A 19,586-nucleotide genomic window follows, 5' to 3' on the forward strand; every position below is an offset into this window, starting at 1 on the left:
CGTCGACCTCCTCCAGCCTCCTCGGGCTCCTGTTCATCCAGCCTCCACCGCGCACTACTCCACCGGCTACTGTTCAACCACCCCTCCACGGGCACCCCTCCACCGTCTACTGTTCATCCAGCCCTCCACACCACGGGGTCCTGTTCAACCACCCCTCCACGGGCACCCCTCTACCGTCTACTGTTCATCCAGCCCTCCACACCACGGGGTCCTGTTCAACCACCCCTCCACGGGCACCCCTCCACCGTCTACTGTTCATCCAGCCCTCCACACCACGGGGTCCTGTTCATCCAGAGGCAACGCCACCGCTCACTGTTCATCCAACCCCCCCCCCCCCCGCAACGCTCACTGTTCATCCCAGAGGCAGCATCGATCGGCTTCAGTTAGCAGCAGTAGCGAAGGAATCGCTCGATCGAGTTCAGTTAACAGCCATCGATCGATCGCTCGGCTTCAGTAACGCGTAGCCTGCAGTGCAATCGCTTGGGTTCAGTTAGAGCCCAATGCCTCGCTCGGGTTCAGTTAGAGCCAACGCCTCGCACACACGCGCATACGTGTACGAGAGAAACGCGCATCGCTCGGCCCCCGACCTCCCATCGTAACCGGGAACTCCCCGAAATTTTCCTCGCCCTCGCTTCTACCACGGTTTTTTCCGTCATGGACGGCCCAAAGAATGTCATGCAGCTGCGTCTCCGGCCCGCCCAGGACGAAAAGCCCATTTTCTGTCATGATTTTTTCTCATAGAAGTAGGAGCCCACCACATCTATGATGATACCGGGTTTTGTCACAATTATCGTCATAGAAGTGTCATATGTATGACAGAAAAAAATTTCGTTCGGCCCAAAATGTCACGGATGTGTCTTTTTTTGTAGTGTAGTTCTACTTATATAGGCCCTGGTCCTCTCCCCAAATATTGAGCGGGAAGGGAGCCAGCAATGGCCAATTTGAAAGGGGACAACTAGTACAGCTTATCCTGACAAAAGCGGTCTTCGCCTGCAAAAGGCTCTGGTGGTGACGCCGCCTTGGGCTCCATGGTGACCTCCGTCTTGCCGTCCTGCTGGTCTTGGTCTCGTTGCACCGATATGGGAACCTTTGCTTGATGCCTCGGTACTCTGCGTCTGCGCTTGCTCCCTTAGCACCAAAGGGGAAACAAGGACGCTGCGCGCGCTGGCACCCGCCTGATCTTGATCGTCATGGCTCACGTCACGAGAACCTCGCGAGGTTTGCCCTGCCTTGATCTCTCCGCTCCTCGCGAGGCAACCTGGTGAGGCCGCTCCTGATGAGGTCTTGCATCGTCCGCCTCGCGAGGCTTGGCCCCTCGCGAGGGTCTTGAGTGCCTTGTTGATGAAGATGGGCCGTACAGGCCTGCTAGCACAGCCACGCCCCGGGCCGCAGGCAGGCAAGTCTAGGGACCCCCGTTCCCAGAACGCCGACACGCAGGCACCGAAAACCCCAATGGCAGAACCGACTAACACGCAAAGCCGCAATTGGAATTCCCTCCCCGATGTTCTCTTAGAGCAGATCTGTAATCGTATGGACCTACTCAGCACCGTCCGTCTGGCCGCATGCTCGGTGTCTTTGTACCGTCTACTCGTTTGCAACCGGCCGGCTCTTTTCAAGACACCCTGCTTGCTGATGCTCGATCCTCGCAGGTGGCCCAGACACCGACTTGACAATCCTACGGAGGTTGCCGTGGTGCCCCTCGACATGCTACCACTACCCGTCCACTTGTCCTTCATGCGCGGCCACTACTGGGTGGGCATGAAGGCCAACTGGATCGTCCTCATCCACCAATCCGGTAGTCCGTGGCGTCTCGTGGATATGTACACCCAGCGAGAGATCACCCTTCCATCTTTGGATACCGCCGCCATCGAGCCTCGCGGCCCGCCGGACACTCCTGCCTACTACGCACGAGACGCGTCGAGCTTTTGGCTCGACCTCTGTTTGCTGAAGGTTGTAATCTGCGAAGTGCCCACACCATCAGAAGACTACATGGATTACAAGCTCATTGTCGTGTTCAACATGGGATTAGTCTATCTGGAATCCGGTCGCCATACATGGTTATGGATCATCATCGATCCTCTTTACCCAACACTTCTGTCTGATGCTATAGTGCACGATGGCATCGTTTATGCGGTCGATGCACAGATTGGCTGCCTATACTGGTGCAATCTATCGTCGTGTAATTGTTCTATCTCATCTCATCTTTACCTTAAGAATACGACTGCCTGTTCATTGTTACAAATTTAGAATATATAGTATGTCTATAACCACATCATTGCTATATGTTCCTCTCATTTCCTAGATTTTTATGACCACACATGTTATTGTTAGAGTTGATATGAGAACAATTGGTATCTAATGATTGTTAGAATAGATATTATGAGTATAACCTCATGATTGCTATATGTTACTCTCATTTCCAGGATTTTTATAACAACGCATGTTATTGCTTAGAGTTGATATGATAACTGTAGTAAGTGCTATGGTAGAATATGAGTAGGCCCTGTCATATCTGTTTTCCTCTCATTGTTACATGATGTTTGAACCATGATATATTGCTAGAATATGAAAGCCATTGGCTTATTTTTTTTAACTTGGGGTATGATTATGACCACGGCATTGCAATTCTCTGTCTATGATATGTGTCACTGTTATAATAATCTTAATTCACACATACTCTGAACATGATTGTTTATTTTTGTCCTTTTGGTCTCCAACTTGAATTGTTGCAGCAGACGCAAATGCGCTGGCCTTCATGATTCCAGGACCTGAAATCATACCAGCCGATGGGTGGTGGTTTATCGCTTGTTCAGCTGACGGTGGTCATTTGATGCTCATTTGCACGTACCAAATTGACCAAACCATTTCATCAAACCACATGCAGTACAATGCCTGGGGCGTTCATGACATTGATGGCTATGGCTGATTCGTGTTCGAGAAAGATCCCAGCTCTGTTGGGCCAGGCGTATTCAACTGGAGGCGGGTTTACAGCCTCGGCAACCACTCCATGTTCCTCGGGCTCAATTATATGATCATCCAACCAATCATCGATCATATCACCAGTGATGATTACCGTGCTATGCAACTTCCATTCGCCAGGGGGACTGTGTTTACACATCATACCATGGGTTTCATGAATCACCATATCCAGAGATTCGTCGACGCAGCTTGTTGCCAGATAATCTTCAGTGTGTGAAAGGCATCAAGCTTCCATGCGATGGATGGCTTTTGCAAACCCGACATGCGGCGATGTGGTTTATGCCAGCAGCAAATATGCACAACTTGATTCATACTGATATGTAGACTGAGCCATGTATTCTGCTGCTGTAGCACGACCCTCTTTTGTTGGATATTATGTACTGTTGTTAGTTTGAAGCACTCCTCTGGTTTGAAGGATAGATACCTTTCTGGGATCAAGTGCATCCTAACTCACCTGCGCAGGATGTACTGATAATGATGATGGAGATGTTGTGCGTACTTGTTAGTTAAACCTATGGTTAAAATGTGACACTAAATACGACTAATAAGTAGTACAGTAGCAATACTAGTATACATCGATCAAATTATCCATCATGTCCACACATTGAATTGACGTGACAACACGCTGCGCGTGAGGTGACACAAGAATCCCGGCGGCGTGTTCGGGTATTCTGGACTTCAGATTTGGAGTACCACTTATCTGTCAAAATCTTTCATCATTCACTTAAAACAGTCGATTGATCATACATTGAGTAGCATATAACTGGAATTAACCCATGCAAGTCGAAGAAGGATTGGTCGGTGCTGCCGGCTGGCGTCAAGTTCGATCCCACGGATCAGGAGCTGATCGAGCACCTTGAGGCCAAAGTGAGTGCTGACAGCGCGAGATCTCACCCTCTCATCGATTTGTTCATACCAACCATCGACAGCGAGCACGACATATGCTACACCCATCCTGAGAAACTTCCAGGTAAGACACCGATCGGCTGTCTACTTGCACAAACATATTCCTTTGTTTATAGTTATATTTTTCTTTTTAGACGCAGACCTGGTGAAGCAATTACAATTTGACAGTTAATAAAAAGTGAAACAAGTGACTGCAACATGCCAAAGATGTTATGAAAATGCCAACTACATACACTAAAACCTGTATTCGACAATACTGCAGGTATCACACTGAGTGGCCTAAGCAAGCATTTCTTCCAGCGCAATTCCAGGGCGTTCAAAAGGGGCACGTGGACGCGTCGCAAGATACAGTCGAAGTGCGGCATGCACGCGATGTGGCTCAACACCGGCAATACCTTGCCGGTGATGGTCAACGGCCGGCAGACGGACAGCAAAAAGGTTCTGGTGCTGCACACCAACAAGAACTTCGACCAGCAGAGGACCAACTGGGTGATGCACCAGTACCACCTCGGGGACCTGGAGCAAGAGAAGGAGCGGGAGCTGGTCCTCTGCAAGATTTTCTACCAGACGAACACTAGGGCCAGGAGTAAAAAGATTATAAGTTAGTTTGGTATTGGTACTTGTACTACCTTGTCGTCCGCAAGTTGGTATTGTTGTTAATGATCTTTTGGTATGAATTTGGCATTTGCTTTCAACCATCATGCCGAGGGTCGACGTGGATATAAAGCTGAATCATTTGTTTCGAAACGAATTTTCAGGCACCTAATTTTTATTTGATGGGTAGCATAAGCACCTGCCGTTCGAATTCCCAGTTCTCCAATTTTTTTGAAACAAGTGCATGCTCTTATTATCACGATGAAAAAACAATATCCCTGCTGCATCCTAGTTATCAGTTTGTACTTGCAGAATTCTCTCGTTTATTGAGCACGTATATCTTTTTCAGGTCGAGCAAGTTTCAACTGGGTTGTAGACTGCCCAGGCTTGGTTTTGTTTTTAACAGGCCCAGCCCGTGACGACAACGGGGCACAAAGATCCAGCAGGTATCTACTGGCCTCTGTCCTGCTAGCGTTAGTTATATTTTGTCTTACAACATCCACAGGCACTTTTTTTAATGAATCAAACACGCAGCCCAGTTCTATTTTCCTCTTGAAACGCATGTCCTACATCCGTTTTCTAATCTCTACCTATAGTTTTACTAGTTCATATACACGTATCATTATATTGAAAATACATAAAATTCACTTTTCATATTTACATCCTTATTTTTGTTGTTGTTTTGCCTCCCAGCGCTGATTTTTTTACCACTAGTTTTCCCTTAAACCAACTCAATTGTCCCACGTCTTATTTGCTTACAAAAACAAAACAATTTTTTTTGGCAAATCAATAAGTTCTTAAAAAATGTTTATCATTTCGGGATTACAAAAGTTCGGACTCCACCGAAATATGCAAAATAAGGTTGAACTTTTTGACCATGGTCCTGAGCAGAAAATGGGCTGTAATAAATTACTTAAGAATTAGCAAATGGGCTGCAAATTATTAAAAAATAGCAAATGGGCTCTATGTTGTCTGCCACAGAATTGGAGGCTGACTTGTGGGCCTACTAAGTTCATGCGTACACAAGGTTTATCAAAAAAGAAACTTAGTCAACAATCGACTCTACCAGCGTCAGACCGTTAGATGTCAATCTAATGGCAATCGTGCTTCTTCAGTCTCTGATCTTCCTGCCCCAGCCGCCCAAGCACCGTCGGAACCGCCTGCTCCCGCCTCCCGTGGCTAGCTGTGCTGCCGGGCAGGCCTCACGGCCCCATCATATACTCGCATCCCTGGCCTGTCTATCCCTCTACTCACCCACACCTCCTGTTATTTTTCGGCGACGGCAGCCGAACCACTCAACCCTCGTACTCTCCACCGCATGAGCAGCCACTGCCGTGTCTTCCCCGGCTCCGTGTCGTTCCCTTCGTAGGCCTCGCCGTCGTCCACCGCCCTGGTGCTCTCGGCGCGGCGTGGTCAACGTGGTCAACGAACGACATCCATCGGAAGTGGACTGTACGTGGAGAGGCTGACAGCCTACCCGCCGGAAGGGCCTCTGTATTTCGCGAAAAAACGTTCCCTCCGCTGACAGGTCGGACCCACCAACAATATCTTCGCACGCAAGGAAGTGCCTCCTTATTGCGCACAAAAAAATGAATACCCCCTGCCAGCTGGGACCCACCACAGTGGGAGGCTGACTTGTGGGCCTACTAAGTTGATGGGGACGGAGGGCTTTGTCAACTTAGTTAATATGAACGATTCTAGCTCCAGTGACCGTACGGTGTCCATCCAACGGCCTTAGTGCTTCTTCAACCTCTGGTCTTCTTGCTCCAGCCACCCAAAGCAGCGCCAGTCGTGCCGCCTGCTCCCGCCTCCCGTGGCCGGCTGTGTTGCCGCGGAGGCCTCACCGCCCCCATACTACTCCTACGCTGGCCAGACCATCCCTCCACTCACCCACACCCCTTGTTATTCTACGGCGACGACACCCTCACACCGCAGCCGAACCAGTGAACCCTCGTACTCCTCTCCGCGTGGGCATCCACTGCCGCGTCTTCCCCGGCTCCGCGTCGTCCCCTTCCTAGTGTGACTCCCCCGATTTGACCGTACACTAATCATGCACGCAAATGTGTACGACCAAGATCAGGGACTCACGGGAAGATATCACAACACAACTCTAAAACATAAATAAGTCATACAAGCATCATAATACAAGCCAGGGGCCTCGAGGGCTCGAATACAAGTGCTCGATCACAGACGAGTCAGCGGAAGCAACAATATCTGAGTACAGACATAAGTTAAACAAGTTTGCCTTAAGAAGGCTAGCACAAAAGTAGCAACGATCGAAGAGGCAAGGCCTCCTGCCTGGGACCTCCTAACTACTCCCGGTCGTCGTCAGCGGCCTGCACGTAGTAGTAGGCACCTCCAGTGTCGTAGGTGTCGTCGTCGACGGTGGCGTCTGGCTCCTGGACTCCAACATCTGGTTGCGACAACCAGATAGATAGGAAAGGGGGAAAGAGGGAGAGAAGCAACCGTGAGTACTCATCCAAAGTACTCGCAAGCAAGGAGCTATACTACATATGCATGGGTATATGTGTAAAGGGGCATATCAGTGGGCTGAACTGCAGAATGCCAGAATAAAAAGGGGGATAGCTAGTCCTGTCGAAGACTACGCTTCTGGCCATCTCCATCTTGCAGCAGGTAGAAGAGAGTAGATTGAAGTCCTCCAAGTAGCATCGCATAGCATAATCCTACCCGGCGATCCCCTCCTCGTCGCCCTGTTAGAGAGCGATCACCGGGTTGTATCTGGCACTTGGAAGGGTGTGTTTTATTCGGTATCCAGTTCTAGTTGTCATAAGGTCAAGGTACAACTCCAGGTCGTCCTTTTACCGAGGGACACGGCTATTCGAATAGATAAACTTCCCTGCAGGGGTGCACCACATAACCCAACACGCTCGATCCCATTTGGCCGGACACACTTTTCTGGGTCATGCCCGGCCTCGTAAGATCAACACGTCGCAGCCCCACCTAGGCTCAACAGAGAGGTCAGCACGCCGGTCTAAACCTATGCGCGCAGGGGTCTGGGCCCATCGCCCTATGCACACCTGCACGTTGCGTACGCGGCCGGAAGCAGACCTAGCCCCCTTAATACAAGCGTGAGCTTACGGTCCAATGCGGCGCGCGCCACTCAGTTGCTGACGTCAAAAGAGCTTCGGCTGATACCACGACGTCGGGATACCCATAACTACTCCCACGTAGATGGTTAGTGCGTATAGACCAAATGGCCAGACTCAGATCAAATACCAAGATCTCGTTAAGCGTGTTAAGTAACCGCGAACGCCGACCAGGGCCAGGCCCACCTCTCACCTAGGCAGTCTCAACCTGCCCTGTCGCTCCGCCACAAAGATCCACTCGCGGGTACTCCTACAAGCCGACCCGACTTTAGTCATCTCATGTGTCATGTATATGGTATATAAGTATATACCCGTGATCACCGCCCAGGTGATCACGGCCCGATAGTATAGCACAGCAGACGGACAAGAATGTAGGGCCACTGATGGAAAACTAGCATCCTATACTAAGCATGTAGGATTGCAGGTAAAGGTAACAACAGTAGTAGCAAGGATAGGCTATGCATCAGGATAGGATATCGAAAGCAGTAACATGCTACACTACTCTAATGCAAGCAGAATAGAGAAGAGTAGGCGATATCTGGTGATCAAGGGGGGGGCTTGCCTGGTTGCTCTGGCAAGTAGGAGGGGTCGTCGACTCCGTAGTCGAACTGGGCAGCAGCAGTGTCGGTCTCGTAGTCTACCGGAGAGAAGAGGGGGGAAGAAACAGTAAATACAATGCAAACATAAGCATGACGATGCGTGACATGAAAATGAGCGGTGCTAGGTGTGACCTAACGCGACAGTAGATGGTACCGGTGAAGGGGGGAAACAACCGGGAGGTATTCCCGATGTTTCGCGTTTTCGGTCAGACGGACCGGAGGGGGAAAGTTGCTAGTTCGATAGGTTAGGGAGGTGTGGTGGACGAACGGACTGCGTATTCAGATTCGTCTCGTCGTTCTGAACAACTTTCATATAGAAAACATTTTCATCCGAGTTACGGTTTAAAAGATATGAATTTTCAAAGTTTATTTGAATTTCTGGAATTATTTGAATTAAGCAAAATTGAATTATGACGTCAGCATGAGGCAATGCTGACGTCAGCAGGTCAACAGAGCGACTGACCAGGTCAAACTGACCAGTGGGCCCCATCTGTCATAGACAGTGGGCTAACAGAAGATTAAACTAATTAATTTTTAATTAATTAACTACTGGGCCCACCTGTCAGTGAGTGATTAGATTAATTAATTAGTTTTAATTATAAAAACATTTTTCTTTTCTTTTTTTTAATTTTGCGGCGGGGCCCGCATGTCAGTGACTGGGCCTGCCCAGTCAGCAGTTGACTGGGTCAACCCAGTCAACTGGGACCCACGGGGCCCACTGGCAGTGGCCCTGGGGTGGCCCCAGGCCAGCCACGTCGGCGGCCGGCGCCGGAGCAACTCCGGCGACCAAAACAGCGGCGGTCCCTTGCCGGAGTTGGCCGGAAACGCGCGACGGGGCTCGGGGAGGAGCGGGGCTAGGCCCATTCGAAGGAGCTCGCAGCGCCGCATCCAGTGGTGGCCGGGGCTTCACCGGACTTGGCCGGAATCGGCCGGCGAGCGGCGGAGGCGGCGGCGCGCACGGGTGCCCGACGGAAACGAGGCTACGGCGGGCTATCGAGCAAGCAGAGGGGCTGGGGGGCTTCTACGCAAGGTGGGGAGTGCAACGGGCTTGAGCCCGTGACCAAAAGGTCACCGGAGCCTTGTCGGCGGCGAGCTCCGCGGCGAGGCGTTCGGGCGCGCGTGGGGAAGCAGCTAGGGGGCGCACGAGAGAGAAAGGACAGGGGAGGAGGGGGAGAGGCTCACCGCGAGGCTGTAGGGGGACGGCAGCGTGCTCGGGGAGGCTCGTCGGAGGCGAAACGGGGCGGCGATCGACGGCGGCCGTGCGGGGAAGAAGAGCTCGGGGAGGTCGTTGCAGTGGCTCCGAGCTTCAACGGAGAGGCGGAGGTGGGGTAGTCGAGGGCGGCGACGGCGCACGACACGGCGAAGTGGCGATTGGGGCACGGTGGCCGCGGGAACGACGGTGAACGGCGGCGACCGCGTCGGGCGTGGGGAAGGAAGGAGCGGCGCGGATCTGGGGGGGAGAAGAGAGAGGCGCAGAGGCCGAGAGGAGAGCGGGGGCGAGTGGGAGAGAGGCCCGAGGAGGCGGGGGGTACTGGCGCCCTTATCCTCCCCGTCGCCGGCGAGGTGGTGCGGCGGGGACTGCCCCTGTTCCGACCCCGGTCGGGGGAACAGGGCAGGGGCGAGTGGGAGAGGTGGGCTGGGCCGGGGGTCGGCCCAGTTGGGCCAGGGGTGCTGTGGGGGGGGCTTCTCCTTTTTCTTTTTCTTTGTCTGTGTTCTTTTGCATTTTCTTTTTATTTGTTTATTTTCTTTTCTGTTTTATTTCATTTAAAAGTATTTAGGTATTTTATAACAATGTGTTTTCTCCATCATAATTACCAGTGTATTATTTGGCATCCACCGAACATTTCTGTTTGAATTTTTGAAAACTTTTATTTTCCACTTTAAATTTAATTAAAGTTTGAATTAGGAGTTTGAAAAGAAATGTGTTCCAAATGTGATCAAGCCCTGTTTAGCAACATGACTAGCTTAATCACAGAGGGTTACTGTAGCATGATTCTTGGGGTGTTACACCTAGGCCTCGCCGTCATCCACCGCCTTGGTGCTCTCGGCGCGGCGTGGTCAACGACCGACTTCCATCGGAAGAGTACTGTACGTGGAGAGGCTGACAGCTGGGTCCATGGCCACATCCCAGTTTTTTGTGATTTACCAAGTAAGTCGTTTTGTCAGGCCTGTTGGGCTACAAATCTTTCAAGACGAGGAGAGCTTCATTCGACTGGCCGAGAAAATGGTCTATCAGTAATGAGAAATGGGTTGTACATTTAAAACAACTAGTTGTGTACCCGTGCATTGCCACGGGATAACATGTAAATTTTACGACATAACTTATTGATTGAATGTGTTTTATTTGAACCGAGAGGTTAGAAACTACTTCCTCCGTCCGGAAATACTTGTCGTGGAAATGGATGTATCTAGACGTATTCTAGTTCTAGATACATCCAATTTTATCTATTTGTGCGACAAGTATTTCCGGACGGAGGGAGTATGAAAAAGAACATCACCATCTATATGGTGCTTCCTCCCCCCACCCCAGCCCCCCTCTCATTCAATGTCATCCCATTACATGTGTGATATTTCATCATCATCCCTGAGCTTTTTCTAGTTCTGACGATTACCTAACGAAATTCACGTTGCCTCGTGTTCCATATTATCGCATCTAATGTCTATCACTTAGATGGATAATAACAATGAATGTGCTGCTGGCCTCAACTTCACCTCAAACTACACAGGACACAAAGACCTTGACTCCACTCTATGAAAAGGTCGTCAACCATGAACGATCTTGAGCTCCACACCACTCTTATGTCACTCTAGTGCAGTTTAACATGCACCCTCTTACCCCTGTTTTCACATGAGAGGTAAGAGTACATAATAGATCTGAGCCGTTGATCTCATTAATTAGTGGTGTGATTAACTCTTACCTTCTTACCTCACATGTAAAAAAAGGGGATAAAAGGGAGCATGTTAAAATTTTCCATCGCTGTATGTGTGAAACAACAATGGTAACCAGAACTTTTGTGAGAAATTTCCTTTAGACGCAATATAGTAGGCCACGGTGAACTTGTGTGATTAAGTTCCTTGAAAACACGATATAGTTGGATACGTTGCAAATCCTTTTAAGGAAACTCAACTGGTGCTTAGTTTGTCATTCTAATTCAGTATTGGAGTTCAATATGATTGAACAGAAGCTAACTAAAAGTAGGTAGTGTTGCCATATTAGTGGTATGCTTGTTTGAATATTTGAAAAGATCTATTGCCTGAAAACCCTGTAAGCGCCCCCTTCTAAATAAATGTGAATGGAAGAGAATAATGTTTCAAAAGTTTCTTACCAGCTCTAAGACACTGCAACTTGTGCATGCTCATGTACATAGCCGACAAGTCAATAACAAAATCAGATGTACATTTCTAACAAATAAAATAGTTCTCTAATGAGATAAGTATCACTCGATCAACCTGTAGGGATAATCTGATATGGAACCAATTGTGCGTGTGTGCGCGCGCGCGTGCATGTGTGTGACTACTACTCCCTCTGTTCCTAAATATAAGTTTTTTTGACATTTCAAATAGACTACAACATACGGGTGTACGTAGACATATTTTAAAGTGTAGATTAATTCATTTTGCTATGTATGTAGTCACTTGTTGGAATCTCTAAAAAGACTTATATTTTGGAACGGAGGAAAAAGACATATACCTCCGTTCCTAAATGTAAGTCTTTTTAGAGATTCCACTACAAACTACATACGGATGTATATAGACATATTTTATAGTGTAGATTCACTCATTTTGCTCCGTATGTAGTCCATAGTGGAATCTCTAAAAAGACATATATTTAGGAACGGAGGAAGTACAACGCTACTTTGTACAGTCTAAAACATGTATATGTATTGATTGTGAGGCTGCAAAAAAAGAGTATAATGGGTCCTTGTATGTCTATTTAAATTCATATACCCGGTGAAGTGTGTAAGGTTGAACCAAACTGTAGGCCATCACTACACTACTCTAAGAGGTGGCTTATTACTGAATTAAAGATGTTGGCATTTAGTGCATAAGTAAATACAGAAAGCACAATGATAACATAGCTGCAGAGCCACATCATAAAAAAGTATATTATATTACCACTTTGCCATATTTATTCACAGTTAAGAGGGAGAATGATAGATCCATCACCAGCCGCAGAAGAATAGAAAGGAAGTAACACTAATTCTCATATCTTGAACCAGTGTGCTGCCGTGACCCGTCACTAAGGTCAAACGTTATTCCCCATCGCCACCGCCACACTGCTGTTCTGCCCCTGCTACTGAATCGAGGCCGAGTGACATGCACACAGTGGTGCACTGCGGTCATGAGGAAAGGCAACCCAAATTTTGTCTTAATTCGCTCTATCTCATAATCCCTCGCCTTCAGTAGGTTGTATAGCTTCTTGTACTCTACAATATGATAGCACATGACATGAGAATTAATGATAGCACATAGTGACATGAGAATTAGTGGTACTGCATGTCTCCTTCAGGAAGCTTGTTTTCTAGCATGTCATCAAAACACCTAAACAACAATTATCATTAATAATTGTTATTTCCTTGTAATCAAACAACAAAGGAGCTGCTCGATCAAGTATTTTCCAAGCCAATTCAACCAACAATGTTGAATGGTTTTGCACTACTGAAATTGGTCATGACCATCTTCAATCTGAAGGAGCACGTCTCAAAATTAATTAAGGAAAACTTGCACAAGCATTAGTAGTCTAGTACTATGATCTAGGGGCTATTGATCTTAAAAACAAGTGTAACCAAATTCAAGCATAAAAAGCTGAACCAAACATCTCCACTCCATTGCCAAGTACAAACAAGCTGTCTATGTACGAATCTCATCTCCCCCTCCTGAAAAAAATGTTGAAATCGTGGTACTGGTAGCACAAAAAATGCATGTTCGATCGCACTAAGCCTATGAGTGACTCTACTGATTGCTAGCAATCACTGACGATATTACCCTAACAAAATCTCTCCCCAGCAATCCGTTTAACTTGCATAGAGAAGAACCGCCTTTCAAATGACGTGCTCAAACTAATACATAATTCAGTTTGCATGCATTTACTAAAATCGAATTGTCTAATGCATGCACATTCTCACTGGCGCTGCTTATAGAGAAGCTAAATACATAATTTATTATCCAGACTAATTTTTTGCGATCAGTGAGGTTAATAGTCCCCAAATCTGGCTGAAGCCAGCATCATGGATATTTCTAGATTGTGTAAACATTTACTGCCGGGAAAAAAATGTAAACACCTCTGCTCCTCCTTGACATCTGTCGCCGTCTCCACTACCATGTCATTGGGTCGTGGTCAGTGTGGCGGAGGACGAACTCGATCTAAGCCATTAAAAATGTATGATACAAAAACAAAGCACTCCATCCGTTTGCCTAAAATGGATCTGTATGAAAATTCTTGTAGTTCTTAAGTATTTCACAAATCTCGGCAGCAAGTAACCATCAATGTTGAGACTCCTTCAATATCCGCACCACCTCTGTTCATAAGTAATTGAAATATAAAATTAAATTCAATATAATAAAAACTGAGTGACCTGAAAGTGGATTTTAAAACATTCGAATGGAAATGTCACGAGGATTGCTTTCCCAATCTTCAGAAATTGAAACATGTATCATCATCAAAATTCAGTTACAGAGTTCAATTTCATATTTCAGGTTCTCCCAGAAAACATGATAACGCAGAGGCTTCAATCTAAATCCATAAGTGACTAATTTCAAGTGTGGGGTACTAAGCATTCCAACTGTGAAACTAAATTCAATCCAGACCGAAATACAGAAGAACTAAATAAGGTTCATCTTGGCATAGATAAACCACAACTTTTAGAAGTGCAAGGCATTGGAAATTCATCTCCAGAACATCGAAAACGCAAAGTAAGTTGCGAAATATTTCCAAACATCTAGAGCAAAATTGTCTGAGTTTCTGACGCATTATCCACTGAATTACCTCAACAACTGCATCCAGTAGCAGCCACCCAAAAATATCTCCCGAATACATCCTCGCAGAAAAACCCCTAGTGCTTAGCTCAAATCAGCATGAAACTACATGAGGATCCAATTCCAACCAAAGCAATCTAACGGGGAAGGGAGACGGTGGAGATGCAGAGGCCCAGGCCACGATGCGCACCTTGGCCTCCTCGATCAGATAGTCAATACTCCCTGTCGCCTCCGCTCCATGGCTCGGCCACTCATCACAAGTGGTGGAGGAAGATGCCCACAGTGGTCAGCCCGTCCTGGCTGTGCAAGCGGCCCCGGATCCGGGAGTGGTCCAACCTGTGCATGGCGCTGCTACTCCTTTCCGCCGGGTTGTGGATCCCAGCGGCATCAAGGTAGGAGAAGAGCTATGCACAACCGCGTCGCTCGTGATGATACATGAACGGCGGACCAGGTTGAGGCCCTCATCAAACTCGTGATCTGACTCAGAGTACAAGCCCATTGAAGCGGCGACTGTGGTGTTGGCAGAGGTGGAGCTAGCAGCTTGTAGGGGAATGAAGAAGCTTCATCCGCGGCCATGATGCAGACGAGCGGCGACCGATTTTTCTCGGGAGACCAGGAGGGAGACGGGGAATACTGGATCGGGGCGAGGAGGTTGCGAGGATGGAGACGTGGGACGTGTGTTCGTGAACTTCGTGGGTAGCGGCTGTTTTTTTGCGGGGATGGTTTTTTTTTGGCTAATTTTTTTCGCGCGGGACACGTCGAGGTGGGGAAGGACACATGCCATCGAGGGGTCGGAGGGAGGTCGAACCATCACGACGTTTGATTCTCCTTTAATAGTAGATAGATACAGAGGCTAGCCAACTCGCTCTGAGGGAGCTCCCTTGATTTCCTGCTTCGTTGGCCGTTGGATCATGGTCAATTTGATCTTTGACTTCATTTGGGCCGTTAGATGCTCGCTGCTCTTGCTGGTGGTTTTGACCGCGTGGTAAGTTTACATGGCCAATGACCGGTGGGCTCGTGTTCTGTGCCTGTTGGCTGGGTGAGCCGTTTCGAGGTGCGGGTGCGCCCTCTCCCCGCACGCCGCGTGCGCGTCGCGCCATTTGCGGGGGCGTGGGTAACGCTGCCCTCGAAACCCCCCTCGGCCCAATCCAATCGCCCGCACGCCGCAACCCTTCCTCCCTCCTTGATCTCTCTCTCTCTCAGCCGCCACGAACCCTAGCCCCTTTTCCTACGATCCCGCGGTCGCTGCCCTTGCTCCATCCGACCTCCCTCGTCAGCCGCCGCCGCTATGGCTCCTCCGTCCTCCGACTATGTCTCCGCAATTCATCCTCCATCCCTTTCTGCTCGAGGTGCTCATCGGCCCAGGTCGTGAGGAAGCCGCGTGAGGAGGAGCCCAGGTCGCGAAGCCGCGTGAGGAGGAGAGACCTCGCCCGAGAAGCTGTGGGAGGAGGGCCTCAACCAGAGAGGAGCGGCTGCCAGCCATGTAGTCGGCTCAGCTCGACGCCGTCCTTGGCGTCCGGGCCGCGGCAGACCCTAGCGCCATCCTTCAGGAGTCTTCACGACCTCCAGGTGCGCATGTGAGTCCCAACCATCTCACTCTCTCTTTCTCCCGCACACTTTCTCTCTCTCTCGTTTTGTCTTTGAGGTTGCAGATGCGAGCACTAGCTGTTTGTAAAAATGCTAAGTAGGACTGCTTAGAGGAGTATAGTATGTGTGTTGGAGAGAGAGAGGGATGGAAAAGATGTGACTGGAACAAGTGGAGAAGAGTAAACTGCACTGGATCCACATACTTTCTCCAGCTCCCTTCAAAGCTAATGTATTTGGCCCCACCACTTTATATACACCAAGAGATAAACTGTCAATTTGTCTTATGCTTTCTTATGCTGTAGTGGGTCAATAGATTGTACGATTGAGCGGCTAATTGTCAAATTTAGAAAAGTATAAGAGACAAGATAAATTGCAATCTTGCATTGTCTACTCCTCTATTGATGTGGCTCTTTGTTTCTGAAGCTTTCAGGATTTAATAATGAGTTATCTTGGGCTTCATTGGACAAATGATCTACCTGGAGCAATGATACAGGTGAGTCTTTTATTTGAAACATTGAGACCATTAAATTATTTTGGGCTGCCCTTTAATGTCTGTAGCAAATGAAAGCGTGGTGTGTTTGTTTTGTCTTTCCTTTCGAACCCTCAAGTTAATGCCCACTTTTCCGAATGTAAGCTTGATTCAGTTTTATTTCATTCTTTCTATGTTGCATTGGTCTGCAAATAAACCATGGTTTGTTTCATAAAAATCGATTCATAAATGTAGGTAAATTATTGATGCATCTGAGCTGCTCTATCTTATTGTTCATCTACTGGACTGGTTTTAGTTGATAATAAATTGTTCTCTATTTCAAAGAGCAACAACACGAGATTGTGCGCTGTCTTGCTCCAGGTGCATGTCGTTGCCCTCATTTCCCCTCTGATTTGGCTTGCTTTACCTTGCATGAAGTTGTATACTTTCAACTTTACAGAATTATATCAAGTTCGCTTTCAACTGTACTTGGCTACACCTGCAACATGATGCATTTCTCTTCCAGTTTATTGAATATGTGAAGTTGTATGTTTCAACTTTATACAGAGTTATATCAAGTTTGCTTTCAACTATACTTGGCTACACACATGTAACATGATGTGTTTCTCTTCCAGTTTATTGAGTATAACTTTAAGGATTGAATGTTCTATCTGGTCCTGCCCTATCACTCATTTAATTGTGTGTTAATTTGCTTACAAACCTCCGACTGTACAGCATACAATGCGCCAGGTTCTACTGCAACAGTACGACATACAAAGTGATGGAGGAGAGGTGTTCAGAGAAAGAGTTATACATGTGCCAGGTTCTGAAGGTATGTGAATGTAATTGGATATTTTCAATTGCAAATCATTCCCTAATATTGTGCTTATTTCTGATCCTTGTCCTCTGACGCTCATTTTGTATGTAGTATGAGGATCCGGTGCGACAGGAAGCAGCTCTGAATATGGTTCCTGTAGATGAACTTAAGGAGAAGGCGCTTATTTCACTGGCCAAGGTTTTTGTTTCTGCCTCTGCTTTTCATCCTGATGTTCTCAATATTTCTACATAACCATGTTTCTTTGAACTTACCGATAAAGGAAAGTTATTGTATTTTACTATTATAAATCTTGATTTAACACCATGACTACTCCTCGATACTTTTGTTGCTGTAATGGTGTGGATTGCTATATAAAGTTCTATGTTTGAAGAGATGTGTTGTCAGAAATGTGTTTTTGTACGTCCTGGCATGTTTGTTGTCCATAATTCAGTGATGAAGTAATTATCTTAGCTACACGGTGAATCTCGATAATCTCCCAAGGAACAAACTTGTGGCCCCTGTATTTTTTATTCAAATTGGTGCAAAATGTACTTTCTAGAAGTTCAAAATAATAATATCCATACCCATTATAACCTGGATGTTAGTTCTCTTTTGTTCACAGAAGCAGGGAATCAATCTTGATAAAAGTAATCATCTTATGTGATGAATTATTTCAGGAAACATGTGAAAAAGGTGGGATCTTTCCGTCGGCTTTCGCAGCTGGCTATATGCATCATAGAGCATCTAATCTGCATCAACTTTAGCATGGTGAGTTCTACTCCAATTTCTTTGTGTTGTCGGCCTTGGTGATTGTTCCTCTGGAGCTCTAATTGGCCGATGGACTTTTAAATGTTTCCCTGCAATATTCGTTTCTTTGCCTGCAAGTGTTTTTTCTGTGAGCTTGCTCTTATACTGAATGTTATCTAGGCTCATGTGTATAAAATAAGGGTCTCGATATGCAAATAAATCTTGACACAGTGGACTTGGTTCTTTTACATTTCTGAAGTATCTTGTGCTTTATGTTATGATTTCTTTTCTTATTTCCCACTGTGACTATGTTCGAAGATCAAAACACATCACGCCACTTGGTCCATGTTGTGCCCTCCATATTTTTTATGTACCTTCAGCTTGAAAAACGGTTGCCCATAGCCTACATGTTTTCAGTTCCTAATTTGTATTATCGCCATGTCTCATTGAATAATAGAAGGCAATCAATGAAGGATATTATTGTGAATAATTCGGTGTTAATGCTCATAGGTGTGGAGCGTCGACCACGGCGAGCTTGGCTAATGTCAACACGTGAAGGTGAGTTTCACCCAATCCCTTTTCACTCCTCTCTCTCTCTCTCCCTCTCTAATTCCATCTAACTCTGCAGCTCGGCAAGCTTATGCAATGTGCTCTGTTTCCATATTTTTTATTGTTTTAAATAGATATCACTCAGGAGAGCATGTTCTTTAGGTTAGCATTACTGTGAAGGACCTATACCTTCCTGTTTAATTGATTATGTTTGCACAACATGTATTTTCAAAATTAGTTGTTCATGTGCGAAGAATTTTGTTAGTTTTTAGTTTAAAAAAGGTATACATTGGTTCCTAATTTGACCCAAGCAGCCAAAATGGATGGATATATTTTTTGTGGTGTTCTAAGGGAAGCAGGCCCTCTGTTACAGCTTGCTAGCCATTTTTGTTTGTGAATATGCAAGGGTTCCTTGCCTTCTCTACTCTGATGTTTCGGGTATTTGATAGCCTTGCTGCACACGTTTTGTTTGAATGTCTTTGTGATCGTACTGACATGTTATATTTCGTCCTCAGCTGGGTCAAGTACAGAAGACGAAACACAAGATTCAAGATCACTCTCCTGTATGTGATTATTTACTCATTTCGAGCCATTTTGCAACCCAGCTTGACTTCTTTTATTTTGTGATCTGAGCTATACACACCAAAATTAGCCCACGTAAGTTTGAACCATATCTGAACATGTTAGATCACTCTCCTGTATGTGATGATTTACTCTATGGAGCCATGTTATGACCTAGCTTGAGTTCTTTTATTTGCGATCTGAGCTGCAAAATAAAATAAAAATAGTCCACGTAATTTGAACCATATCTGAACATTTTAGTATCTGAATACTGAAATTACCAAACATGATCTTCACTTCGCCATGTGTGACACCACTGAGTACTTTAACTAAGCTAGCTGTAGTAATATTACGTTTTACATGGCTATGCAAGTTAAAGGTTCTAATATAGTGTACGTTTATCGATATTTTGTGTTATACTGATTAATATACTTCACATATAAGTTTTAAGCTAAGAGCTCCTAATAATTGTTTCTCCTCTTTGCAGTTGCCATTTTAGTCATATTTTTGCTGAGATAAAGAATAATATTGAGATGAATTTCCTTTCCGATGATGAGATTGGGTATGCCTATGTTTTGTATTTTTTTCAGTATTATTTTATTTCAGGCTTCAGTTAGCTGAGAGAGCTAAGAGATAATATGGTAAACAATTTCTATCAAGTGGGTGAGCTCCATTTTTCAAGGTAAGTCAGGTGA

At 46.5% G+C, this 19,586-nt stretch overlaps 1 protein-coding gene and 1 long non-coding RNA gene across 2 annotated transcripts; one reads left to right on the forward strand and one right to left on the reverse strand.

Annotated features, from left to right (window-relative positions):
- Positions 1-12,276: 12,276 nt before the first annotated feature.
- LOC123074371 (uncharacterized) lies at positions 12,277-14,943 on the reverse strand. Its single transcript, XR_006435942.1, has 2 exons — positions 14,172-14,943; positions 12,277-12,612 (listed from the first exon to the last, which is right to left on the reverse strand). It is a non-coding gene; the product is annotated as an uncharacterized lncRNA (long non-coding RNA).
- Positions 14,944-15,163: 220 nt separating this feature from the next.
- On the forward strand, positions 15,164-17,233 carry LOC123076201 (uncharacterized). Its single transcript, XM_044498584.1, has 4 exons — positions 15,164-15,738; positions 16,172-16,241; positions 16,953-17,049; positions 17,146-17,233. Exons 1-4 carry the CDS (start codon positions 15,164-15,166, stop codon positions 17,148-17,150), a joined length of 747 nt encoding a protein of 248 aa, XP_044354519.1. The 3' UTR covers positions 17,151-17,233.
- The last annotated feature ends 2,353 nt before the right edge of the window (positions 17,234-19,586 follow it).

The sequence above is a fragment of the Triticum aestivum genome, chromosome 3D, assembly GCF_018294505.1.
Source record: "Triticum aestivum cultivar Chinese Spring chromosome 3D, IWGSC CS RefSeq v2.1, whole genome shotgun sequence".
Taxonomy (NCBI): Eukaryota; Viridiplantae; Streptophyta; class Magnoliopsida; order Poales; family Poaceae; genus Triticum; species Triticum aestivum.

Excerpts from the sequence above, each read along its gene's own strand:
- LOC123076201 (XM_044498584.1), top strand. The coding sequence starts at position 15,164 with ATGACCGGTGGGCTCGTGTTCTGTGCCTGTTGGCTGGGTGAGCCGTTT. Across the intron at positions 15,739-16,171 it reads CACGACCTCCAGGTGCGCAT|CTTTCAGGATTTAATAATGA; the intron begins GTGAGTCCCAAC and ends TTGTTTCTGAAG. Across the intron at positions 16,242-16,952 it reads TACCTGGAGCAATGATACAG|CATACAATGCGCCAGGTTCT; the intron begins GTGAGTCTTTTA and ends CCGACTGTACAG.